This window comes from Nyctibius grandis, chromosome 3 (genome assembly GCF_013368605.1).
Source record: "Nyctibius grandis isolate bNycGra1 chromosome 3, bNycGra1.pri, whole genome shotgun sequence".
In the NCBI taxonomy this organism is placed as follows: Eukaryota; Metazoa; Chordata; class Aves; order Nyctibiiformes; family Nyctibiidae; genus Nyctibius; species Nyctibius grandis.
The window spans coordinates 59,913,190-59,939,871 of record NC_090660.1 but is presented as its reverse complement, the minus strand read 5'-3'; the positions used below and the strand labels follow the sequence as shown (position 1 = coordinate 59,939,871).

The following is a 26,682-nucleotide window of genomic DNA, read 5'->3' as shown; positions in this document are numbered from 1 at the left end:
GGCCTTGATGTTTGACATCTTGTTAGCATATGCTTTGTGAAGCTAACCACAGGGAAATAGCGATACGTATTTTTACATGAACGTGCTTTTATTTATGTAGATGTTCTTTATTGCAGTTTGATCCAAACGGTTATTTATGGGCTCTAATTCATTTGATCTGTGTTGGTAAGTAATTTTCTTTTGGAAAAAGTATTAAGAAGAGTAAACATGTTGGAGAAATCAGCTTTATTATGAAATTACTGATATTTAAGGTTCTTGATGTAAGAAAAACTTAGAAAGAATGAAGCAGTTTAGTAAATATAAGAAAGTGCACTCCTTTTATAGCTTTTACACTGAAAACAATGACAGAATAAACTAGATATTGCAGTCACTTGACAGTGGATAAGAAAATGCACGTACAATTTTAATCAGCACTAAGCTTTTCTGGGAGTTTTTGGTGGTTGTCTGCGTAGAGACACTTATTTGTGAGGGGAGAAGAAACATGAAAATAGCCAAGCAATAACTTGTAGCTGGAGATTTATTGCACACACTGATTTTATTTAAAAACTGACAAAAATATTCTAAAATATCATGGAATATGCTCCCAGAGGAAGGATGTTGAAATGTTGGGGTTTTTTTATGCAATCATATGCATTTTTAAAAAAGTTTAACAATGAGTTGCATAACCTGTCAGGTCTTCTTTTGTCCTTTTCAGACTAAACACTGATTCGGATAAATTATAATTCTTCCCTGAAAAGCTAGAAACAGTCAGATGCTGAAAATATGAAGAAAACAAGAGTAGTAATTTTTAACTAGGAGATTTGTGTCTTTTGGAGCATTAGACTGGATAGTAAGGGACTTATATTTGGTTCTTAACTGTCCTATAGACTTAGTGAGTGACTTATTTGTATGTTAAGTCTTGTCTGTGAATTAGGGGTGATTCCTTCTTTATTTTGTCTATTCATAATGTAAAATTTTCAGGGCAGAGGTAATGTGTTTATATGTATTTATGTCTAGGGAGGTCTAGAGATCCCATTCTAAAAGGTTGTTAACATACAAATAAGAAATAGTATATTTTTTTTTCCTTTAGGAAATGTTATATGGTAAACATTTGCTCATTTAGATAAAACAAAAAGCTAGGGATTTTTCACTTCCAATACTTGTTTGCTGTAATGAGTGATGTTACTGCTTTCTCAAAGCCAAGAGGTCTCATTTGTAAAGCAGTGCTAGGAGATGGAAAACTGCTTGGAGAGTCTTCAGGAGGCCTCTTCTGTGTGCTTGAAATGTGTAGAAAGTGCCAACATAATGTTTATGCTCAAAATATAGCTTCTTTCCATTTCTTTTGGTTTTGAGAGAAAGTTGTTGATATGACTGTTGGGGTTTTTTTGTCTAATTAGATTTCCTATCAACTGGCACAGAATAAAGATGCTACAAGAAAGGGCAAACAGATGAACTAACTTATCACACAGTTAATCAAGACAGAGCGTTAGAGAAAGGACATGTGTTCTGCCCTTCAGCTTGTCTGACAGAGGCAGAATTGAGGACATCTATTACACAGTGTTCTACTGGATTTGCTTTTCAGGTTCTGGTTTTCTTTGTGAATCAAAAAAAAAAAATCAGCCTTGTAGAAAGGGTCTGAAAAAATAGAGCCTGAAGCTGTGCTGTTCTTTCCTTGAGTGCTTAAACTTTTCCCAGAACAGAAATGGGAGCTAACCAAGAGGTGAGTAGGTCAAAAATGTCAAGGACCTGGAGACCCTAGAGCTGAGAGAACTCTAAACAGGAAAGACAGCTCAGAGCCAACAGCTGTAGGGGTCTACATAGATGAACACATCATAGAAGTTACCAAAAATATGGGGTAGGCTGAAGAACCCATTCTGTGACACTTTTCTGTCTCTATTTACACACACACGTATACACACACGCAGACACACACACACTCACTCACACATACTCACTCTCTCTCACACACACTCCTTTGTAGTTGCCCTGGGCTAGGAGTTGTCTCTTCAGAAGGACTAGCAGAAGTGATATACTATATCACTTACTTATATCACTATATATACTATACTCGCATAGCATGACAGTACTCTGAAGTGATAACACTTTGAAAACCATTGATTTGAAGCGATAGGCTCATTTTACTCATGGTTTAGGCATCCTTTGCACCATGTTGCTAAACTGTAATTCAGAGGGGTTCCACGTCTGCTGATACCACAGCCAAACAAGCCATTGTTTGTCAGAATGATTGCATGTTATGGCAATTACACATGTCATTTTATTTACAGGGGCTTACAAAGTATTTCACAAGTTATGGAAACCTAGCTCTTTAAGGTAATGTGTTTTCATATTCTTTTGAAAAGAAAGAGATTGCTATCAAAGAGGGTTAGAGACACATCTGTGTAGCAGTCAGGTAAACTGTAGGGATCTCTGCATTATCAGTGTGAGCTGGGCCGCTCTTGGTTAATCATTAATGACTTCTCTTGCAAGAGGAGCCTTATTTACTGTTGATAACAACAGCATGTAGTTATTGATAGTTATACTGTGAACTTGAACACTGAATTGGTTTTAAACAGTGTGTTATCAAAGGATGATGATTCAGTCCTGGAAGAAGAACCCCTAATTACTGGCACAGGCATTAAGAGGAAATGTTAGTTTGTGTTGGCCTTGAAAGCCGCATGGTTTGAATCTGTCAGTATCTCCCTTTGCGACACAGTCTCAAAAGTGTTTAGCAGGTGTTGACTTGCCACAGACTGGAATGGCTGAGTACCTTAAAAACCTTGAAACCTTGCACTAATCCCAGGTGCATGTTAGAACTTCAGCCAGACAATAGTTGTTTTGAAAGCAGGTGGCATTACATGTTCACAGTGTCTATGATCTGCAGTTGTCTCTATGGATGGAGATGGATATGTTGCCACTGCATATTATGTATATGTACATAAGACATGCATGTATAGAATATGGATAAACTCATTTATTTGAAAACCATTTTCTGTCTCTGTTTAAAGGCTCTAAATTTCAGTCAGTCTCACTTTATCTTCCCTTTAAATGAGACTGCGACTGACATAGTAGCAACAGAAATAATGTGCAAATTATGTGTAAATTAATATGCTGATTACTATATTGATAGTATTATAATATTAATAGATTATGGTTATAATGTATATAATTATAATATAATTTTAGTATTACCTAATTATAACATTGTGTCATATATAATATTAATATTATGTAATATTACAGTGTTATAATACTACTTAATATATTGATCTCTTATAGCAAATCAACTGCATTACTAAAAGAACACCTTTTTTTCTTTCCTTCCTCTCCCAGTGATCTGGACCAACAGTACATCAACTATGTATTCAGGTAAAATGAATAAGCCTTTGATACACTATGGCTGGTTTTATGTGGTATATGTTTTCATTTTCAACCATGGCTTGTTTAGGAAACTCACAGCTACCACTACTTAAATGTATTTGCTCACATGACTGGAATGTGGTCATGGATGGCTATGTCCTGTTCAGGAAAGACAGGCCGCTAAGGAGAGGTGGTGGAGTTGCTCTTTATGTGAGTGAGCAGCTAGAATGTATTGAGTTCTGTCCAGGGGCAGATCAGGAGCGAGTTGAGAGTTTGTGGGTGCGAATTAAGGGCAGGCTGGCAGGGGTGATACTGTTGTGGGTGTCTATTACAGGCCACCAGATCAGGATGAGGAGGGTGATGAGGCCTTCTACAGGCAGCTGAGAGCAGTCTCGCAATTACAGGGCCTGCTTGTCATGGGGGATTTCAACTACCCTGATATTTGCTGGGAGGCCTACTCAGCCAGCCATCCTCAGTCCAGGAGGTTCCTCCAGTGCATTGACGATAACTTTCTGATGCAAATGGTGGATGAGCCAACTAGGAGAGGAGCGCTGCTGGATCTTATCCTCACTAACAAGGAGGGTCTGGTTGAAGAGATGAAGGTTGAGGGCAGCCTTGGTTGTAGTGACCATGAGATGGTAGAGTTCAGGATCTCATGTGGCAGGAACAGAATAGCTAGCAGAATTGCAACCCTGGACTTCAGGAGGGCCAACTTTGGCCTTTTCAAGCAATTGCTAGGGGAAATCCCATGGGACAGGGCACTAGAAGGTAAGGGGGCCCTAGATAGTTGGTTAGCATTCAAGGACTGCTTCTTCTGAGCTCAAGATCAGAGCATCCCAGCAGGTAGGAAGTCAAGGAAGGGTACCAGGAGACCTGCATGGTTAAACAGGGAACTGCTGGGCAAACTCAAGTGGAAGAAGAGGGTGTACAGATCATGGAAGGAGGGGCTGGCCACTTGGGAGGAATATAAGTCTGTTGTCAGAGGATGTAGGGAGGCAACTAGGAAAGCTAAGGCCTCCTTGGAATTAAACCTTGCAAGAGAGGTCAAGGACAACAGAAAGGGCTTCTTCAAATACATTGCAGGTAAAACCAACACTAGAGGCAATGTAGGCCCACTGATGAATGAGGTGGGGGCCCTGGAGACCGAGGATAAAAAGAAGGCGGAGTTCCTGAATGCCTTCTTTGCCTCTGTCTATACTGCTGGAGGCTGTCCTGAGGAGCCCCGGACCCCTGAGGCTCCAGAAGAAGTCAGGATAGAGGAGGAATCTGTCTTGGTTGATGAGGGCTGGGTCAGGGACCAATTAAGCAACCTGGACGTCCATAAATCCATGGGCCCTGATGGGATGCACCCGCGGGTGCTGAGGGAGCTGGCGGAAGTCATTGCTAGGCCACTCTCCATCATCTTTGCTAAGTCGTGGGCAACGGGAGAGGTGCCTGAGGACTGGAGGAAAGCGAATGTCACTCCAGTCTTCAAAAAGGGCAAGAAGGAGAACCCAGGTAACTATAGACCGGTCAGCCTCACCTCCATCCCCGGAAAGGCGATGGAACAACTTGTTCTTGGTGCTGTCTCTAGGCACATCAAGGATAGGGGGATCATTAGGGGCAGTCAACATGGCTTCACCAAGGGGAAGTCATGCTTAACCAACTTGATAGCCTTTTATGAGGACATAACCCGGTGGATAGATGATGGTAAAGCTGTGGATGTGGTCTATCTCAATTTCAGTAAAGCGTTTGACACGGTCTCCCACAGCATCCTCGCAGCTAAACTGAGGGAGTGTGGTCTGGATGATCAGATAGTGAGGTGTATTGTGAACTGGCTGAAGGAAAGAAGCCAGAGAGTGGTGGTCAATGGGACAGAGTCCAGTTGGAGGCCTGTGTCTAGCGGAGTCCCTCAAGGGTCGGTACTGGGACCAGTTCTATTCAATATATTCATTAATGACTTGGATGAGGGAATAGAGTGCACTGTCAGCAAGTTCGCTGATGACACAAAACTGGGAGGAGTGGCTGATGTGCCGGAAGACTGCGCAGCCATTCAGAGAGACCTGGACAGGCTGGAGAGTTGGGCGGAGAGAAACTTAATGAAATATAACAAGGGCAAGTGTAGAGTCCTGCATCTGGGCAAGAACAACCCCATGTATGAGTACAAGTTGGGGACAGACCTGTTGGAGAGCAGCGTAGGGGAAAGGGACCTGGGGGTCCTAGTGGACAGCAGGATGACCATGAGCCAGCAGTGTGCCCTTGTGGCCAAGAAGGCCAATGGCGTCCTGGGGTGTATTAGAAGGGGTGTGATTAGCAGGTCAAGAGAGGTTCTCCTCCCCCTCTACTCTGCCCTGGTGAGGCCGCGTCTGGAATATTGTGTCCAGTTCTGGGCCCCTCAGTTCAAGAAGGACAGAGAGAGTCCAGCGCAGAGCCACAAAGATGATTAAGGGAGTGGAACATCTCCCTTATGAGGAGAGGCTGAGGGAGCTGGGTCTCTTTAGCTTAGAGAAGAGGAGACTGAGGGGTGACCTCATTAATGTTTATAAATATGTAAAGGGCAAGTGTGATGAGGATGGAGCCAGGCTCTTCTCAGTGACATCCCTTGACAGGACAAGGGGCAATGGGTGCAAGCTGGAACACAGGAGGTTCCACATAAATATGAGGAAAAATGTCTTTACGGTGAGGGTGACCGAACACTGGAACAGGCTGCCCAGAGAGGTTGTGGAGTCTCCTTCTCTGGAGACATTCAAAACCCGCCTGGACGTGTTCCTGTGTGATATGGTCTAGGCAATCCTGCTCCGGCAGGGGGATTGGACTAGATGATCTTTCGATGTCCCTTCCAATCCCTAAGATTCTGTGATTCTGTATTTATTTAGCAAGACATTCACTGAAAGAATAGTGCTAAGCTGAATGGCTTAGCAGCTGAATTTTTTTGGCTCTGGTTATAGGTTGACATGCCAATATACACCTGGGGAGGTAACGAGGTGTTTGTTATGAATTTTTTAATCACCATGTGCACAAGTGATCTATCATTTCCAGAAATAATATTTACAGAGTGACTCCCTGGCAATACCCCACTTCAGAAAATAAAACTTGTACAAAATTGCCAGAAGGGGAGGTAGCGCTTGCAAAAGTGCGATGTGCAAAGAACATGAGCAGTAACTGATTGTTCAGAGTGCAGTTAGTGGGACTGAGTAATTCAGACTTTCAGTTGTTTTTCTGATTTGGAGATAAAAAAAGTGGCTCGTTATTTTGTAGTTAGTGGAAGAGCCTGAGTCACTTACCAGACTACCCTGTGGTTTTTTATTAAAAAAAAAAAAAAGTCAGTTCTTTCCTCAAAGAGCCATATAAGCCTGAACTTTTGGTGTGCCTGGCTTCCACTAGATTATTGTGAGGCTTTATTTGAAGTAAGGCATAGAGAGACTTTACTAGATTCTCCTCCATCCATAATCACATCTTGTATATGTTGACCTCTTTTCTTGGAATGGTAGCTAAAGTTGTATGGGAACACTGTGGAGTACAGATACTAAGTTCTAAGAAAGGATGGTCAAAAGGAATGAAAGAGAGAGCACAAGTTAGGAATAAGCATAACAAAAGTGAAGTTTTGCTTGTCCGTTTGATTAGATGGGTGTGTGCTCTTGTCTGACTACATTAAAGATCCTTGATAGGAACATATCAGGGACACCAGCGTAGGACAGCTACTTCACTTCAATTCCCGTTTATCTTGTGAGCATCATCAATGTGATAATACTGTATATCTCTTTCTATCTTAGTTCAATCAAGTCTCCTATTTCCATAATAGGAGGAAATGCAGTAAATTTCCTCCAGTAATGCAGGCCTCTGATTTTGCAGTTGTATGATTCCAGTGTCTGTTCACCAGGGTCCCATGCGTTGACAGTATCTGAATATCAGTTTGCTTGAAGTAGGCTCTTGTTTAAGTCAGTTGTTGGTTTCCATCTAGTAAGAAGTGCAAAGCAAATCAATTTTACTCAAAGTAGTTGTGTTTATTGAGAGTGTTTTGAAGAATTAGTCATGGAACTTGCAAATATGCTGCTGTGTGCAGAAATAACCCATGAAGTCTTGAATGAGGTGTAGCTATTTGTCTGTGTTGAAGAGAGAATCATGAAACAAGCAGTAAAATAATTGATTTTTCGTTTAGCACCTTCCTGACTATGGTGCTCAGTTGTCATTTTTAGTTGAAAACTGCATCTGAGCCTGAACCTTTAAATTCAGATTTTGACTGAAGGTCTTAATTTTGCAGCTTTGATTGAAAAGTCAGGGCTGGGTTCCTGCTGTGTTGGTTGGTGGTATCCTTTGAAGTCTGTGAAGTTGTGTCCAGCAGAGAGCAGGAGTTCCACATTACATGGAAATTGGTTATTGATTTAGAGGCTTTTGAAAGGGAGAAACTTCTCACTAAGGAACTGTGAGGTGCAGTGTTATGTATTTTAAAACTATTATTTTACCAAAAAAAACCCCCAAAACCAAAAAAACAACAAAAAAAACCCCAAGGGAATTGTGCAAATTGGAAGATGGCTTTTTTAGCATCTGCTTAAAAGCAAAAATGTGTTATCAGAGCTTGCAAAGATTTTCACCATTGTCTTCATTTGGCCTGCACCTGGGGCTAAACAATAGCAGTTTTTCTTTTACCCAATGTCCCTTCCCCAAATGAGGAAGGGAATTGGGAAAAAGAGAGGGAGACTCATGGGATGAAGTTAACCAGGTTTAATGAAATGAAGAAAATCAATATAAATGATAACACAAAACAGACAAAAATATACTCATCTATAAATCACTGGCAAGTTGCTCCAGGAATCACAACAACAAACAGGGAGAGGAAAGGAGAGCAGGAAAAACTCGCATCTCTTCCTACCAAACCCTCTCTTTTATAGTGAGCTTGATGTCAATGATATAGAATACACCTGTGGGCCAGCCTGGGTCAGCTGCCCTGGATTTAACTGCTGAGGGCCTTGATCACCATGGCTGGCCACAAACTGAAACCAAATCCCAGTGAAACCAGGACAACGATTAAGGGGCTTGAAGGTCAGTGTAGTTTGTGAGATGATGGTGCAAAGCAATTGCTGAAAAACACATGTCTTAGAGGAGGTGGAAGACTGGATGCTTATTTGTTTGGCTTGGGTCTGTGGATATCTATATGATTATGTATCTATACATGTATGTACAGATATATTTCTATGTGTTAGAGAAGCTCGCGGTCCACAGCATTTGGACCTCGTCTTGCCAAGGGAAAATAAACAGTACCATGGGCAACGGGATAAGTGACATCTGATTTCTTTTAGAGTTTTGTTTTGTCATAATAGCGGATGATTTTTGAAAGGGTGGGAAATTTGACAGAAGCTCTCTCCTTGTTTGTGACCTCCGTGATGTGCCACTGCCGTGAAGGTCCTCCAGTGTCTAATGGGGCTGAAATCTTTCTGCTGCAGAAGGCACTGGCAGGGTTTGACTCTTTGTGAGACCTCTGCGCATATAGTTATCTTGGAGATGACTGCCACTTCCCAAATTTGGATGAATCTGGTCAGCATGTTTGAGAGCTGGGTAGAGCTATGTATGTATGTGTACACACAGCTTTATTGCACAAGCTTAATTTCTGTAGGAAACAGTCAAATGTATATTTAAATCACACTGAGTAGAGGGCATTTTACTCTGAGTGTTCTCTAAATGAGCACTAACTCCTCATGGGCAGTTCTGGGTCAGAATTACTGTAAACGCGTGCTTATCCCTGTCAGAGGGTGCTCAGCACTAAATTTCGTGTTTTAGCAGGCGTTAAGGTATATGCTACTTCCTCTACTCAGGGCTCCTCGAGGACTGTTTCAGCCATGACAGGATCCTAGTTCAACCTCCAGAACAGGACAGTCTAATGTGTACTTGTGGTCTTGTCTGTACGAGCATGATTCTATGATTTATGAAGGAACTTGCTAGTGTTCTATCAGTGCAACTTTCTCCTCTTAGTACTGTTATCACTAGGCCTTTATAGCTCCTTATTTCTAACCTAGATCAGACAGCTGACATGCAGCTGTGTAGAAAGAGAAAGCAGCTGTGTGGGCACAGGCAGATGGTGTTTAGAATCATAGAATCATTTAGGTTGGAAAAGACCCTTAAGATCATTGAGTCCAACCGTTAACCTAGCATTGCCAAGTCCACCACTGAACCATGTCCGTAAGCACCACATCTACATGTCTTTTAAATACCTCCAGGGTTGGCGACTCCACCACTTCCCTGGGCAGCCTGTTCCAGTGCTTGATGACCCTTTTGGTGAAGAAATTTTTCCTAATATATAAGATAATATAGAGGTTTGTTACAATAGAGGCTGTTCAAAGCATTTCTGTTCGGTACAAAAGCACAGTTGTACTCTGAGGGTAGAGACTGCCTGGATAAAGCAGATTAAAGGTTCTGCCCCAAGTTACTGGATGTTAGAATCTACCAATATGTTAGATTAAAAAAAAAATCTATATTTAGATTAAAAATAAACATTAACTGTATTGGCTCTGTCAGACACTTCCAGAGGTGCAATTGAAATTAGCAAAGTCTCCTAGCATATGCTGTCCCTACATGCCATGCACTGTTTCTTGCTTTAAAATCTGGAACAGTTTGGGAGGGGAGAACGTCTTAAGCAAACGTATATGAACGGGAACTTTCCAGAACCAAACAGATCTGAGGAAATATTTGCTGATGTTGAAAGTGTGGCGTTCTTCTGACTTCATCACTTACAGTATGATTATTCAATGGCTTTTAAAAAAGGAGCCAGACCAGGAGCAAGTGTAGGAGGGAAAGCAGAGCTGTGCTATGCAGAGGAGGGAGTGGTAGGTGATGTTGCTTCTCAGTGCCCAACCCCATCCTGGTCATCCATCTCCCTTGTGTTTAAGCAGGTAGGACATGGAGGGGGAGGAAGAGGAGAAATGTACTTCCAAGAACCTCCCTCTAATCATCCGGTCTTATTCCCACCACCTTTTTTTACTGCAGTATTGTATTTCCCTGGACTCTGACTTCTGCATTAGTGTTCTACTTCCTAGTATTTTTTCCAGTAGTCTTGCATTTTCTTTTATTCCTTTCCAGTCTCCCACTTTTTATCAAGGAGGGAGCTAGGTTTCTCCCTGCACCAGCTAGCTGGTAAGGGGTAGCATGAGGCAGGGAGTGGGGGGGGTAGTAATGTCTGCCTGGCATGTTGAGGGATATGTAATGTGTCATAGAAGTGGGTCATGGCTCATCTTGGGCTTTCTCCTATGCTGAGGCAGGTAGAGATATGTTACTTCTTGTGGAGAACCTGGAAGGAAGTTTCAGTGCATCCCAGTATCTGTTACTGTCCAATATTGGTTCACAAAGGCGTGCCAGATAGCCTCCCAGTCACTGGTGAAGACAAAACAAAGACTTACATTGGGAGAGTTTCAGAAGGTGAATAAATGGCACTGGCAAAGGTGTGAGGTAAAGGCTCTACTCTATGCAGCTAAACTACATCTGGCTTCTGCAAGAGCTGCTGATCTGTCGTTTTCATGAATTAAAAAAGCTGCAGTAGATTTTCTGCAATAGGGAAGGGCAGCTTTGCAGGCATAAATTGCTGTTCTTGCTGACAAAACCTCTTTTTAGTCAGAAAGAAAACCACGGGTGACGCAGCCCTCAGTATTGAGTACAGGGGAAAAAGAGAGGAGCAGAGAAATCTGGGACAGGGGTTTTGGTTTTGCTGCAGCCTGATGTCCAGGCTGTCCTGCTGGAAACCTCTGAATCCCTAATCTGTTTTTACAACATCATGGTGTCTTTTCTACTGATGTTCTGTTCAGAGCAGAGTTACAGCACAGCTGTAATGCCATCTAACCCATTTGCCTTAACCTGCCCCGCACTTCACAAAGAAGGTTTTGTTTTCCTCGTATGTTTTCGTTGGATTGAAGCCTGGGATGTCTGGTGGGGTTATCAATTCCTCTTGGTTGCAGAAGGAAGTTTCTCTCTGAACATTTCCCAATCTCACTGTTTTTTTGTTTAAAAAATTAGTAATGCAAAAAGCAAAAGTGGAGAAACATGGCTTAGTCATAATTCTCATCACTGTTGATAGAGTTTCACTTGCCCTGCCAGTCTCCTGTTTTCTCTGTTATTCAGTCAAAAGCAATAGGCCTTCGCTTCCTTTTCTCTCTTTACCAGGAAACTGAAGAATTGGGCCTGTTTGTTGTGAATTTCTCTTGGTGTCCTGTGCAGGGAGAGCGTGCGTGTGTGGGGAGGAGGGGCGGAGGGCAGTTGCCTTCTGTAAGTGATCTGCTTTGCCTTGTCTAATATCTTTGTGACAACCACATATTTTAGAAACATGTATAAATATTGACAACGTGAACATATTGTACCAGCTGATGCCTTTCAAAGACATTATATAAAACATTAAGCCTAAAATACCCACCTGCCTGTCACTCTTGAACCGTTTCTTCCTTCAGCCTGTTGTCTTCCACGGCTGATTTCAGTGACAAGCTTCCCTCCGAGGCTTCCTTGGCCACGGGATTTCCATGCTCTTCGCAGTTCCTTTTGGTACCAGCGCCTCTGTGGATGATGCCGGGATTCAGCAAAGCATGCTGAGGGCAGGCCACCAAATGCAGTAGCCTGGTCACGTAGAGAACTGGGACCAGCTGAGAGCGAGCAGGCTTGGAAACGGTAGCTGTGTTAACAGTGGTACTGGAGGCAGCTCATTTACAGCAAGTTCCATTTTCTAGCCATAACCGTGCATGTTGGGAACCACTTCCAGCTCTTTCTCCGCCTTAACTTTTCACTATGCAGGCTTCTATTCCTCCCCTGGCTGGGTTGGCACTTTACTGCCATCACTGGGCCTAGTGAGAACTGTAAGGATCACTGGTAATTAGCCAGGGAAAATTGCCTAGCTTTAGCATTCATAACATTAATGAATGCCTTTTTTTACCTTCGTAAGTGGCAGTGCTTGCTGCTTATCAAGAAGGAACGTCACCAGATACTCTTTTCTCCTTCTCCCTCTTGTCCTTTGTGTTTGTTATGGATGTGTGTTGTTGGTAATTGGAGGAAGCTGTAGCTCTGCTTTGGAGACATGCATGCTTCTCCCATCTTACAGTGCCCTAGAATATGTTTTTGTAGCCTTCTAACCTTGGAAACAACATGAAATGAAAAAATTTTGAAAAAAACCCAGAAATTTACCGGAAGAATCAGTAGCACTGGAAAAGGCTCCGTACAGCCTATGCTGCAAACTCAAAGGATGAAGTCTTTGTAGGACCTCAGAAATCTTAAGTGATACTCCAGGTAAAGAACTGGTCACAGCTCATTTTCTTGTTCACTTGTATCTTTCTGAAAAGTATTCATCATTTGGGCTGGTATTTGGTTTTATTTTCATACATTTTTTTAAAACTTGTTTAATTGCAGCACTTATCCTTTCTCTAACTGACATTTTGGGCATGAACGTGCAGTGCATGCGCAATCACGTGCATAAGACTATATTTGACTCATATGCAATATATACGTATCCCTATGTCCGCTAAAAAGCGGACATCGGTATGCACACAGCTGAAATTAATCCTTGGGCTAAGAGACACTTAAGTCTAGACACAAGCACAGTTCTCTATAGATTCTGTCTCAGTGGTGTCACTAGCTGGCTGAACAGCAGGTCTGTTGAAAAGGACTTGTGGGTAACAGTGGATGCTGAGATCTATAGGAGGCAAATGCTCATGGCAAATTACGGCAAACCATGTACTGGGCTACATTAGAAGGAGCGTGGCCATCAGATCGAGAGAAATTACTGTGAGCATTGCTGAGGCTGCAGTTGGAAGGGTCTGTTCAGTTTTGGGCCTCCCAGTTCAAGAAAGATACTGAGAAATTCAAGATCTGGTAGAGGGCTACTGACATTGTTGGGGACTTAGAGCACATGGCCTACTGCAAGGAGAGTTTGAAGGAGCTAGTCTTGTTGAGACTGGCAAAGTGGAGACGGAGGTGCAACCTAACAACTGCCTACACCTTCTTGAGAGGGAGTTGCGAAGATGACAGAGCCAAACTCTTTGAAGGAGTGGCAGATGGTATAACATGGAACAACAACCATAAATTGCAGCTTTGGTGGTTTAAAGATGGGACATCAGGAGAAACTTCTTTGCTAGGAGGGTAGGGTGGCCCTGGGACAAGTTACCCAGAATGGTGTGGAATCTCCATGCTGGGAAGCTGTTGAGACCTGGGTTTTTGAGACAGAGCCACAGAGGACATGATCAAATAAATATTGATGATAGTCCTGCTTCAGGTGAGAGGTTGTATTAGGTGACCCTGGAGATTCCTTCCCAATCAACTTTTTTTTTAAGTTGATACTTATGCCTTAGTTATTCTACTTAACTGGAATAAGTTTCACTGTGAAAAAAATAAACACAAAGCTGTCAATTTATAGTGTTCAGCCCATGTCATAAATTCTGTAGTATACAATTAATCTTTTTTTATTTTTTAGTGTGGTGCTGTTGGCCTCTGCATCCCATCCAGCAGGTAAAGTGGATTGAGTTGTTCCTTCTTTAGGTTTCCATATTGCCTTGCCTTTCCATGCATGTTTTTAGAGGCCAAACCCTGTAGGATTTTAGCCCTGAAATTCACCAGGAATATGACCAATATATGATATCCTGTAAGAAGAGGAGAGGAGGGCATAGAAGACTGTGTAATTTGCATGGTATTTACTAATACCTTTCTTATCTGCCCTTTTCAAAGAAGCAGCATGGGACAAACAACAAAGAACAGCTTTTGAGGTGGTGCATGGTAAAGAACAAGGATTCCCTAGGTGAATATGTCCTCTTCAGAGCAGTGTCCCAGCAGTTCATATAGAACTGAGTTTCCTTCTCTGCATTGCCTTCAATGCTATGCAGAGATTTCATTTTGTTGCTTTTATAAGATGTATCCCATTACTTAAGCCCATGGCAGGATTTAAAGTAGCAAAAGATCAAAGGCTAAAAATGGAGAAATTGAATATTTGGTGGTGGCTAATATTCCTATCATACTGGTGTTTAAAAGTTAGAAGGATAAAGATGATTGTCTGTTGCTTTCACTAGACATTTGCTCACTCAGAAAAACAAAGGAAGAAGCATTTAAATAAACATAAATTCCCCCTTTTGCCTGGTGGTGCATATTGTGTATATAGCGTTCTCCCACCAGGACAGACAGACATGGTAAGCAAAATAGTCCTGCATTTCAAAAAGTGAAAGATGGAGCTTCCTCGGAATCTGTAGAGCCTGAATACAGGAGAACTCCTGGGAATTGTTGCTACCAAGAACAACTAGGGCCCACATTCCTGGAAATGCAAGTATTCGAGAGCTCTGCTTAGATCTGGGAGAACTTTTTTAAACCTCTCAACTTGCTCTGTGTGACAGAGTTCAAATGCCAGAGGGGGAAGCAGCCAACATACATCTGTGTTTCCTATTGCTTCAGTAGGAACTATCACGAGCTCTGTAATAAAAGAAGTGGATTTGATGTGTGTCTTATCCACTGGCAACTGTTGCTTAAGCAGCATCTTCTGTATACTAGCGAAGAATACTCTTACGTGTCCCTTTCCCCTTTTTCAACCAAAGGCAGGAACTGGCTAAAAGCAAGGTCAGAGAGAAATCATTAAACACACTAGAAATGTGGAAAGCATCATAAATGAAAAGTCAGCCAGCTGTAAAGGCTCAAAGGAATGTTAAACTAGTAATGTTCATATAATTGCTGTTCCCCTGCTTGTAACAGTGGGTAATTTTTTTTCCTGTGTTCCACTGAGTATATTACTTTGTCCCTCAGGTGATCTCTTCAGTGCCTTGGACTTTCCATTCCTGTACTTCTACAGGTTTCATAGCAGCTGCTGCGCCAGGTAACCTCTCTATAACAGGACATGTGAATGTTTTCAAAATAAGAGATCCCATTGACTTCCAACCTTGACTCAGTTAAAAATTTTGGAGCATGCAAAACTTTAGTTATACTACTTTCTGCTGGCATAAGCCAGTAAAACTGTAGAGAATATGTATCTGTGCATATCTGTGGATATGGATTTGAAGGCCTGAGATTCAAATGTGCTAAAGTATATGTGTTTATTTGAGTGAATGCATTCCAATCAGGAGAGTTCCCAGTCATCACTAAAAAAATTTTTACCTAGTGTGGCACAGCTTTGATAAGTAGCGTCTCTCAAATGTTTCTCAAGTCAGATTAGCCCTCGTAAAACTTGCTGTTTGCAGTGATTACAAATTATTAGTCTTCAGCAGCATATGGGTGTACATGGATTTATTTGCCTGTACATCTTGTTATTTGGCAGAATGTTTTTTTTGGGTAAGAGGGAAAAGCTTTAACAAGCATTCCTTTATTTTGAGTAGCAAAAGTTCACTGCCCAATAGTGTAATTCTCACAGGGCAATGTAAGTATGTTTTCTATAGTCTTAACTATCTCAAAAAAATTTATTCCGGTCTTTCCCCTCCAGTCTTTTGCCAAATGGAAGTATTTTCTTTTTAGAGGGGAAAAATATTTTCATGCTAACTGATGGTAAAAATATTTCCTGATTGTTAGGGCTTTTCTTAATTGTATCAGGATTTTCCATTAAAAGGGGATATTAAAAATTATTGTTAAATAATTCCCCTATGCACATAGTTTTTTGGTACGAAAGTGGCTTTTTTCAAGGGTTGACAATCCACACTGCAAGTAACTTGCAATTAGGTATTAATAACTTGCAATTAGGTATTAATGAGTAAGTTGTTCTACGGTAGGTAGGTGAAATCTATTTCTTCTTGAAGGCAAGGTCTAACTGCAGGCACTAATGGATATCTATCTAGCCCAGATATTCTCTTTCACTTCATTAGAATTTTACCACTGTTGTAGCCTCCCACTTCTGTTTCCATTGCCCCAGCTTCAGTACATGTGTAGTAGATAGCACTATACACTACAGCAAGCGGAAAGGAATAGCTAGATGGAGAAACAAGCGTCTCGGTTACTCTCTTACATCTTGTAATCCAGTGTCTTTGTAAACATAAAGGATTTGGAGGAAAACCTATACAATGTAAAGTAAGAGTGATGCAGCTAAATCTACTACATGTGCAGAATGTCTGAAGCATTAGCAGTAAGGTGAAAAGTGCTCCATTTATTTAATGAAATAAATCTGTGTTGTGACATCAATATTTCAGGTATTATAATTAGCTGTTTCACTTTTTATCTCTGATTTACCCTAAACAGCTTCAAATCACTCTGACTAAAAGCCATTCTCAGCAGGGCAGAAAATGTGGAACAAACTTAAGCCAGCTGCTGGCTTTTCAAAAGGTTGGGCAGTGCTGCTTCACTGAACTCACTGATTTCTCAGAGTGGAATACCTCCTACTCCTGGGCAGTTATCTTACCCTATTGTTTGGTATATCAAAATCACCTGTACTGACATGTGGCTGAGAAGCAACTTTGCCGTATGTACTGAGCAGGGAATGGCACTTGACTGAGGTGCTGGAGCCCAGCATGGACCTGGGAAGCCACCATCTTCCACCCTTCCTGCTATTGCAGAGAGGAGGGCACCAGCTGCATTGCGTCAGTATCCAGAACAGCATACCTTCTTTGAATACCAAGGCACTTTTTGCCTCGCCACGTGTGTGCTGTGTTGATCCTATCTCCTTTCCCATGCAGTTTCCCACAGTACTTTGTAATCTCTTATGCCTCTTAACCAGCCACACAGTAATTTGTGCCTTACATATTTTGAAGTCCTTTTCTATTCCCTGCTTGCTGGTTTACACTATTTCACTGGTTCACAACCAGTGGGTTGTAAGTATGTCACAAGTGAAACAAAATCCAGAGCCAAAGCTTGTAACCTCTGTGAGGTCCAGTGAGATGTGGAACAGAGTTCCCTTAAGAGTATACAGGAGCATTGGGGACTACTGTCCTATATGACTTGAGAATTGAAATTCGCTTAATTGTCAGCAGAGAGTTTTGGAGTATTCTGTTCCCAGCATTACTGAGTCATTTGTCTGTTTGTTATACAGTAGAAATGTATTTGACTTCCTAATTGGAATTTAGGCTTCATGACGTTTAAACAGCTTGAAAGCTTCAGGCAGAAACTTTCCAGTGGTTATTTTTTCAGTTTAAGGCTCTGTGAAGGTTGAAGTGAGGGAGTTGCCAAACATGTGTGTCTCCTGTTGAAATTAGCATTGCCTTTATTCAGAGCTATTTCAATGCCTGAAGTTAATATTTCACCCCATGTTTCCAATAATCTCTACTTTTCTGATTATGCAAGTGCATTAGAGACCAGCCATAAGAGCGTCAGACTTACTTTACTCAGACTCTAGCCACTGACTGAGCAAAACCTGAGATGTACTGGACATAATGTAAGCTCTTTGTCCATTCTTTCTGCAAATGGGATTAACACTGCTTGAAGGGTGACTGTTCAGTTCTGCATAAGGAAAACCAAGATGCCTGTAAGAGGTTGCTTAGTTGAAAGTGAGAGACTTTATTAACAAGCTTTCCCCATCCCTTGCAGTGGACTGTTGGGGTTCTTTCTGATGTTGCACACAGTGAAGCTAAAAAGCAGCACAACCTCAGGGCAATATGCAGCATGGAGTTTCCTTGCAAAGGTAAGAGAAAGACACTCAGAGGAACACAGTGGATCTTTGCTTCTCCCAGGAGAGCTGAGGAATTTCTGCATCTCTCTAGTTTCCCTTGCCATTCCTATTTGATGCTCCCAGGGCCTGTCTGTGCAACCTGCACGTGGAGTTGAGGTGACAAATATCAGGTGCGTAGTAAGACAGGATTGTTAGCTGAGATGAAATACTGTATATAGGCTGAGTTTAATGGAGCTGGGCTGATTATTGCAGCTACCGATTTGGCCTACTGAATCCCAGTAATACAAATCTATACTTTCCAAAGGTGTTTTGGAGAAGAATACTCCTTCTGAGAGTGTGTGCACCAGCCGTTGTTTCCAGTGTATCTTCCCAGAGCCAAGAGTTAAAACTAGTTCCCCAAAGTCCAGTATCAGAACTCCCACTGCCATTGTTGCTGGGGATTTTGATAGACAGCAAGCTGAATGTGAGCCAGCAGTGTGCCCTGGCAGCTAAGGTGGCCAAAAGTATCCTGGGTTGTACTAGCAGCAGCACAGGCAGTAAATTCATGGAAGTGATCATGCCTCTCTACTCAGCACTCGTTAGACTACATCTGGAATAGGGAGCCTTGATTTAGGCACCTCAGTACAAGGAAGACATTGATAAACTGGAACGAGTTCGGCAGAGGGCTGCCAATATAGTCAGGAGGATGGAGCACTTACCTTGTGAGGAGCGGCTGCTGGACCAGGCTTGTTCAGCCTGGAAGAGAGACAGCTTTGGGAGCACCTAACAAACAGCAGCCGCCCAGTTGCTATGGAGAAATAATCAAGACAGATCGAGGATCTTCACAGTGGTGCATAGTAGGAGGAAGAGCGTGAAAGATAAGCATAAGTTGAAACGAGAAGTTCAGACTGGGTATAAGGAAAAGCTTTTTCACTCCGAGGACAAGTCAGGCAGGGACACAGGTTGCCCAGGGAGGCTGTGCAGTCTCTGTCTTTGAAGGTTTTCAAGACTCAGCTGGACAAACCCCTGAGCAACCTGGTGTGACCTCCTGAGGTCCATTCCTGTGGGAATTACCCTATGATCTGTGGATCTAGGGTCTGGCTGTACTTGATTTAAGTTATTAGCAGCTCATTTGTTAAATTATCAGTGGTAAATGCAGTCAGAAGAGCTTGTCAGACTCCTTTTCCCTGGTTAGATTTTACATAATTTCATCACTCTCAGCTAGGTCATGTGAAAGCCACAACCTTCTTATGTGGTTTGTGATCACAGCTTTCCTACTACAGTGAATGAAGCTGTTACCTTACCAAAAAAAAAAAAGTAAACTTGCATAATATGCATGTTTAGAAACTGTAGTCAAATGAGTCTTTGGTTTTTCTGGGAATAACAAGAAGGGAGTGATATGGCTCTTTTGTGCTTTGCAAGCTGTTCCACACTGTAAAAGTCACATAATGTTTCTCACCAGTTTGAATTTCTTCTAAACTCTCTGACTGTACAGATTTTAGTACCTTAGCTTTCTTCTTGCTCCTTGGTAGCAAGTCAACCAATCTAAAGCTTGCTCTTGCATCTTTAAATTTTTTTTTTCTTTTTGACATTCTGGGTTGGAGATGGGAATAGCTGGCGCTGCTAGCAGGTGTTGTGAATGAGGAGAAATGGCTCTACATGTGGTATTTATGACCTATCTGAAAAAAATGCAGGCAAAGATGTGTTGTGAAATATATTTCAAGCAGATCTGAGTCCTTCCTAGCTGAAGTGGGTCAGAGCCACAAAGTCTGGACTGGATCAAACCTTTCCCAAAATTCAAGGGTTTCTAGATTTGTGGGGTTTTGGCCAACTCTAGACATAAATTAGACAAAGTTTGTTCTAGCCACTCTTGTCAATGAAATTACGTGCCTTTATAGCAACTAAAGATTTGTTCCTGCGTCACTGTGATAATTTAATCTATTCTTCAGCCATAAAAGTCTGTGTTTGTTAATGTGCGTGGTTTAATTATCTTGTTTAGGAAGGTTTTTGTAACAGAACAAATTAGTCGTTTTCGTGTTGCAGCTTCTAACCCAGTGCTCAAATTATATGTCTTGTCTTGAGTTTATAGAGGGGAATAAGTAATAAGGACATGAAATCTGTCTGTAGCACTAATAATTTTATCAAAACTAGTAGTTTCCCTAATGTCTTTCACTAGGGTTTTAAAGGTTACTATAAGAACGATTTTAGGGCTCAGTCATACCCATCTGAGGCAGCATGAGGAGCGTGGAGGAACTGCTGCTCCAAGTGCTGAAATGCAGCTGATTTGGGATTAAAAGTCAGTGAATGCTTGAAAAATTCAGAAACACCATACATCAGTTTTAGACCAGGGATCAAAAGAGACTGCAGAGACAGACACGGATAGGCAGAAAGCATGAGCTGAACTGGAGCTTGCCTACGAGGGTAGGGGATGATCTGGCAGCTCCTACGAAATTGTCACAAGGTATCTTGTAACTATAAGGAACTATAAATTTACATATGGGGTAGTTAAGAAGAGTCCTGTCTATCTGATCACTAATGCTGCTTCCTGGAGGTGTTTGGAAGTGTTAAAACTACATACTGATCCAGCCCAACATTGCCTGGGTATGAGGGCTGTCTCAATCACATCTTAAGTCATCATAAGTGCAGAAAAGCAGTATGTAACTAGTACTGTAAAAATTTGTTTAAATCCAAGTACGTGACTCCCTTTTAAAAAAAAAAAAAAAAAAAAGAGGAAGGAAGTTAATGTGGATAAAAAATGAAGATAGAAAGTATTTGAATCTGGAATTGCAGAACGAGATCCAGTGGAAAAAAACCCCTCTGGTCGCAACAATGGCTTTGTGTTCCCACATGAGCATTTTTCTTGGATTGAGTAGTGCCCTAGATCATCCTCTTAATCTCTCAGACTGACTGGAGTTTTCACCAGCAGTTGGAAAGGAGCAGCATTTGAGGCCAGAATATGTTTATTTTGCAAATGAGCCAAGAAAGGAGAATGCTGTAGCCCTCAGACAGCAGCGCAGACCTCTAGGGAAGTGCAGAGAATCAGAAAATGTGTTTTCCATTTGGATGCTTTGTACCTATGTGACTGATGAGCTGGGGCTGACATCGTTGCCACCACTTCATTTCTTGTTAAGTGCTGATAGACCAATAAACTAACCATGAGATCTGATCAGGCCTGCTTTGCAGATTCAAGGAGACATTCTTTGCGAAGCCCACATATTTGGCCTCCCTGCCCTCTAATTTTTCATTCACTTAAAAACTGGAGCTGGGTCATAACTTGTTGTTATGATACTTACTTTGGCTGCGGCAACTTAATCAATGTATGAGGTTTTTAAATTCTTCCCCGTAATGATTTCTGACAGCTTTCGTGTCAAAGCGTTGCTTTGTGCAGACAGACGAAGCACAGGTTTCATCTGTGGATATAGTCCTGTGTGATAGTTATAGTGACAAATGCTCTCTGCACTTTTGCTGTGAACGCAAATAGTGTGCGTGTTAGTCATATCTGTACAGATTCGTGAGAAATGCCAAAAAAATCACTGAAGTGATCTGTAAAACAAAAAGAAATGCTTTTAAGAAGCCTAAGAAATACAGAATGCTTTGTCATAGCCTTGCACAGATTTAATCCCCAGAAGAGCAAGGATTTGAAGCTGTACTGAGATGTCTTGTTTTAATTTGAAAGCTATGCTAGTATCGTGGGTCATGTACTGGAAAGAAAAACTAGGGATGCTCATATATACAGACAGAAGCATCTGGTGAGAACGCTAATGAGCTCTAACAGTGCTGTCAGTGAGTTTGTTTAGATTAAGGCTGCCAATCTATATCTGGTGATGAAACTCGTTAGGGTCTCTAAAAGTTAAGCAGCAGAAATAATTTAAATCGTGAGTAGAAGGGAAAAATGGTATTTCAGAACTTTTCTTCAGCAAGATACTGGTTACTTATGAATTCATATTCCCATATCATGTGTAGTGTTATCCCAATAAACTTGTAGTAGGGAATTCAGCTTGTTTCCGTTAGGAACCTATTGCAACAGCTTGTTATAAAGAGGAAGAATAAATAGGAAGGTCAATGGATTTTGGATTCTCTCTTTCTTCCTCCCTCATCTGAGGAAGTGAAGTTGGATAGCTGAAATCAAGTTGCACTGAGTTTTACACTGGTTTTCTTATGCATTGGTTGGAAGAAAATGTAGATTAACCTGATCAGGAGTATGCAACTCTTTTTTATGTGGCCATCCCATGCACCATTATGTAATCTCTACTGAATCTGAATAGTGTTGGAGGCTCCCTGATAGGTAAAGTATCCCCTGACAGTTGCTTTGGTTGCCTTCAGAAGTGATTGCCCCAGGTCACCCTATGTTTAATGCTGGCTATCAGGCATTGGCAAAAGTACTTTGCAGCAGCGTCTGAAAGAGTATCTTATCCATGGGTGCTATGTACCTAATTGTAGCCCACTATGCTTATACCCCAGCAGTTTTAGTCTTCCCCCCAAATATATAACAGCTGTTCAGAATGCCTCCTGTAGTCTTTGATTTTATATTTTGTGTCTGTGTATCTGCTGCTTTGGTCCCCATGGTGTCTTGAAGAGAATGGATAGACTAGATCCATCTTCATGTCAGTGCAAAAAAACTGATGATATCCCTCTTAAAGAGCGGAAAAGCACTGATGTTTTTTATTAAAGCAGAAATTCTCTTTTCCCTGCTTCTCATAAAACGGAGAGGCCACAACTGCAAATCTTCTGGGGCTCCTAGCCTGGTTATGCTCACTGCACCTCTCTTCACAGATAGCAGTTCACATGAGAATTTTATCTGCTTTAATTCCAGGGGTAAACCAACCAAGAGAAATAAAACAAATTCATGGTTTTCCACATTTTTGCAGTCTTTAAGCCTCTGCTGAAGCATGCACCCCTATTTGTATATCTCTTAATTCCTCTCTCACTGCTGCTTAGCATGCAAATGCTAGCAAATATTCTGGTCCAGAATGTCCGTTCCTTACTTCTGCTGAGGGCTCTTTACTTGCAGAAATAAGTGCCCCTCTAAAAGAGTCCTGCCGTTAGTACCTTCTGAAGCAAATGGCTCTCCTTGTTCATCTCTGCCCTAATGGGAGAGGATTCTGGATAAAGAAAAATCTGTTTAAAAATTTTATCTGTATATCATAACCAGAACAAGAATGTGTTTGGTTATCTGGCACTTGCCCACTTGGTTATATTGTAGACTGAAGTAGTGTCTTCTTTGCATGCTGCTGTGCTCAGGCAAAAGTGACAGTGAGATTCTTGGCTGAAAATCACATTGCTTTCTTGGCTTGCACCTCGTAAAGCTTTATGGAAAAATGTCATAAACTCCCATGGGAGTTCAATAAACGCAGTGCGTTTTCATTCAGCAAAGATCCTGCACTGCGAGCAAGGCCGTCTCAAGATCTCTGCTCACCCAGCCTGGAAAAACTGCAGCTCCAAGCCAAAGCCCTGGGAGAGAGGGAGAACTGTGTGCTAGACGTGGCTGGACTCTGCTGGTAGGTGCTCTCCGTGGCACCAGTGTGGTTTGAAGTGCATCTCTAATCTGAGAGAGCGACTTTCCATGACCCTAAAGCTTTCAAGTATGCCAAGAAGGGGTTCATAAAAGTAGAAGTGAGCTTCTTCCATCTACTCACCTTGTGTACTCTTATGCGTGTGGGTATGCACACACATATGCATAAAGATAATTAAAAATGGTAAAAATCCTTATTGATTCGTGGTTGGTCCTCACTGTATGAACTATGTACATTTATTCTTGACAGATATATTTGATTCCTGTGAATCACCGTGGGGACTATGCAAATACCTTGGAAAAGAAAATGTGTTTCTCAGCTGTGCTTGACGAGCAGATAAGGCAATCATCAGTGTGCTCTTAACTGCATCTTAAAGGTCTATGAAAAAGACCAGTTGCTGAAACCTTAAAAGTATAGGTTTTCAGGTAGTTTCCATGGAGACAGCTTGATAGTTATGTTGTAGCATCCAACACTAATTACACCATATAATTGTTGGGAAGACATCAGTCTCCATAACAACTCCTTTGTGTGCTGCATGGCCACTAAGCTAAGCGGCACAGGCTCCCTGGGGCACTAATGCAATTTAAGGAAGCTGTCCTGTAAAAACAGCTGAGACTTGTTGGAGATTTTGAGTCTCCAGGTAATGGGAAATTTAAATATGTACATTAAGAGGAGTTGTATAGGGCTGCAGTTGTGTATCCATTGAAAATGGCAGCTACACAGCTTTTGGGCATGACATGGTCACACAAATAAGTACATAAAATAATGTGTTGTGGCTTGGGGCTAGTATCGCAGCACAATTTTCATCTGTGCTCGATATAATAAATTAAGTCTCAGCAGACATTGATTGATGTAGTACGGGGAAAACCGGGGGAGGCGCGCTCGCGGGTGCTGGGGATCGGTCCGGAGTAAGCTACTTGATCTCAATGTGAGTATGGAAGCTTCTCGTTTATTAACAAAGAAAGCAGTGGTTATATAGACTATGCATATGTTAATCGCGCGCCCCGATCGCACTTGTGATTGGTCCATAGGTTTACATATTCAGAGCCGTGACCGCCCCCTCCCCTCCCGGATGTAGTTTTGCTTCCCGCGAAGCAGGCACCACGAGGTTCTTTGTTCTGCTCCGTGCAAGGGGAGTGCAAGGTCGCTAGCTCTGGGCTTAACCCTTGCTCAAAGCCTGGGTTGCTCAGACTGCTCGGTGACTGACACAGGATCGTGCGCCTTCTCACTCAACCAAACCTCTACAGATTGATAGATTGAGCCCTAAGAGATGCTCTGAATTAGTTTGTTTCCTTTTATCCATCATGTTATCCATTTGAAGTACATCTTGTACATTTGGTATTGTCATTCTCTTGCACATAAAGCTAACTGCAGAACCGCTAGCTTGGAGTATGTCTTTGGAAGGTACTTTTTCACCCCTACCCTTGACAAACCGTCTTTATATACTTGACAGTAGACAATGACAATTTAAAAGTTGATTTTGTCGAATCTAACAGAATTTTGAATTGCAGAGGGTGCAGGTTCATTGGTTCCTCTGCATAATAGATTCCTAGTCTCCCATGTTTCTATTTGGTCTCCTGAAGTTACTTATATATGGAGAGCTGAGGCTGGGAGATGAATCGTAAGTGTGACGAAGAGAAGACAAAAGAATGAGAACTGTTTTGGAAATTGTTTCTGTTGCTAATGTACTGATGTAAATGCCAAAACTATATGGGAGAACCGTGCGCTATATAACATGCTAACGTAGAAGGTTTCAAGGCTAGCTAAGGCTAGGCTTCCAAAAATGAGCAGAAATAGCCACATTCTTCTCCCTTGCTGGTTCCCTGTTCTTTTTAGGATCTGGATTGCTAGCTGCCTTTTTGATTCTTAACAACCTTCATGGGTGAAATGTTTCCAGACTGCCTCAGAAATCTTGAGCCTGATCATTGACTTATCTGACAGGCACTTGGTGTCACACTCCAGGTTGCTTTCTTCAGAAACTTCTCATGTTAGCAAGCTGCTGCTGTCTGAAACGGGTCTCCCAGGTCTCCCTGTCTTTCTGTTCCTCTCTCTCCCCTCTCAGAACCAATCTTTGCAAAATCTCAAGTATGTTCATTTCTCAATCCCACTCTGTACACCTGTTTAAGGATTAGTTGTTGGCTTTCAACACAAGTCAGCAAACAGCCATAGGGCTCTGGGGAAGGCAGAGTGAATGGCTCATGTCCTGTCCCTGAAATATGTGGTGCTCAGGGAAATCACATAGGCTTCAGTCTCAGGAGATGACTGTGACCTGTTCTCATCCTATCCACGGCTAACATGGAGAGGAAGAGGGCAGAGTCCGGCTTTCTCTCCATGCATGTTGCTATGGATGGTTGTCCTAAGGGGGTAGAAGGGACTGGGTCTTCTTGCAGAGGCTTCCCCACCCTTTCTGAGGGAATGGGAGGCCAAAGACTATAGTCAACTATAGTCACTTCTGTCACTGTCTTCCCATGCATGGGACACGCAGGGACCGCTGAGGCCCATAGAGCTAAGTGTGTAACCTTGTGACATTGCTCAGAAAAGGCATTGCTCAAAATGGATTAGCTGTGTTAATGTTTTAAAAAACATTTTGTCAAGTATCACGGTTTTTAAGGTTTCTGATGGAATATTTTGACCTTTTGTAACAGTGAATGGTTAGAAAGCCCTGGAAAGACTTTTGGTTTTGAATGGAAAAATAAAACCTTAAAGAATACCAATTCTTCCTTGCAGTCCTTAGCATAATAATAATAATAATAGCATGTCGATTTCTTTCCATTACATCATTACTAAAACAGCATGAACACACCAGAGAAGGGCAATGCAGAAACTGTGTCTCTGTTATTATTGTTTGGTTGTAGGGAAAGGGGTCAGCAGGGAGATTTAGTTATCTGGTCTGGGAATTGTTTGTTTATGAATTAGGTTTTCCCAAAGGAGTCGTGAGATGGGAAATACAATAGGCAATGGACTTTATACATGCACAGAAATACTGAAACTGTAAGTGTCATGCGGGAGAGAGGCTGATGGAAACTTGCTATTTTAGCTAACAGATTTTTAAAAAATACTTGATTACGCATCCTGAAGTTTCCTATGCTATTTTTGATATTAGTGATATCCTCCACAGAGTTCTGAGTTAGTCATGACAGAAAAATGTTTTACATCTGATAATGTTGACAAGGAACATAAGCACTTCAGGTATTTCTATAGATTTTAACAATGGAAAAATGCATTATATGGCTTTTCACTAAAATATTCCCCTTAAGCTAGGCGTCCTCATTGGTGCTGACAATATCTTTGAACCCTTTCGGCAACATTTGTGCTTTCCATGTATAAGTAAAGCAGCATGCGTAGAATTTGTTC

At 41.8% G+C, this 26,682-nt stretch overlaps 1 protein-coding gene across 8 annotated transcripts in view; it reads left to right on the top strand.

The window, feature by feature from the left end:
* Nucleotides 1-26,682, top strand: part of TMEM241 (transmembrane protein 241) — a 64,724-nt gene that overhangs the window by 15,670 nt on the left and 22,372 nt on the right. For 6 of the 8 annotated variants that reach the window (XR_011047817.1, XR_011047818.1, XR_011047816.1 and 3 more), the window contains 6 exons: nucleotides 117-165; nucleotides 2,265-2,310; nucleotides 3,310-3,345; nucleotides 13,748-13,782; nucleotides 15,058-15,127; nucleotides 17,755-17,848. Coding sequence is in view for 4 of the 8 variants with exons in the window: in XM_068396344.1 (XP_068252445.1) it covers nucleotides 117-165; nucleotides 2,265-2,310; nucleotides 3,310-3,345; nucleotides 13,748-13,782; nucleotides 15,058-15,127; nucleotides 17,755-17,848 (330 nt within the window). In the remaining 4 variants the exon portion in view is untranslated. The remainder of the gene's footprint in view (nucleotides 1-116; nucleotides 166-2,264; nucleotides 2,311-3,309; nucleotides 3,346-13,747; nucleotides 13,783-15,057; nucleotides 15,128-17,754; nucleotides 17,849-26,682) is intronic. The other 2 variants (XR_011047819.1, XM_068396345.1) reach the window with 1 other exon arrangement.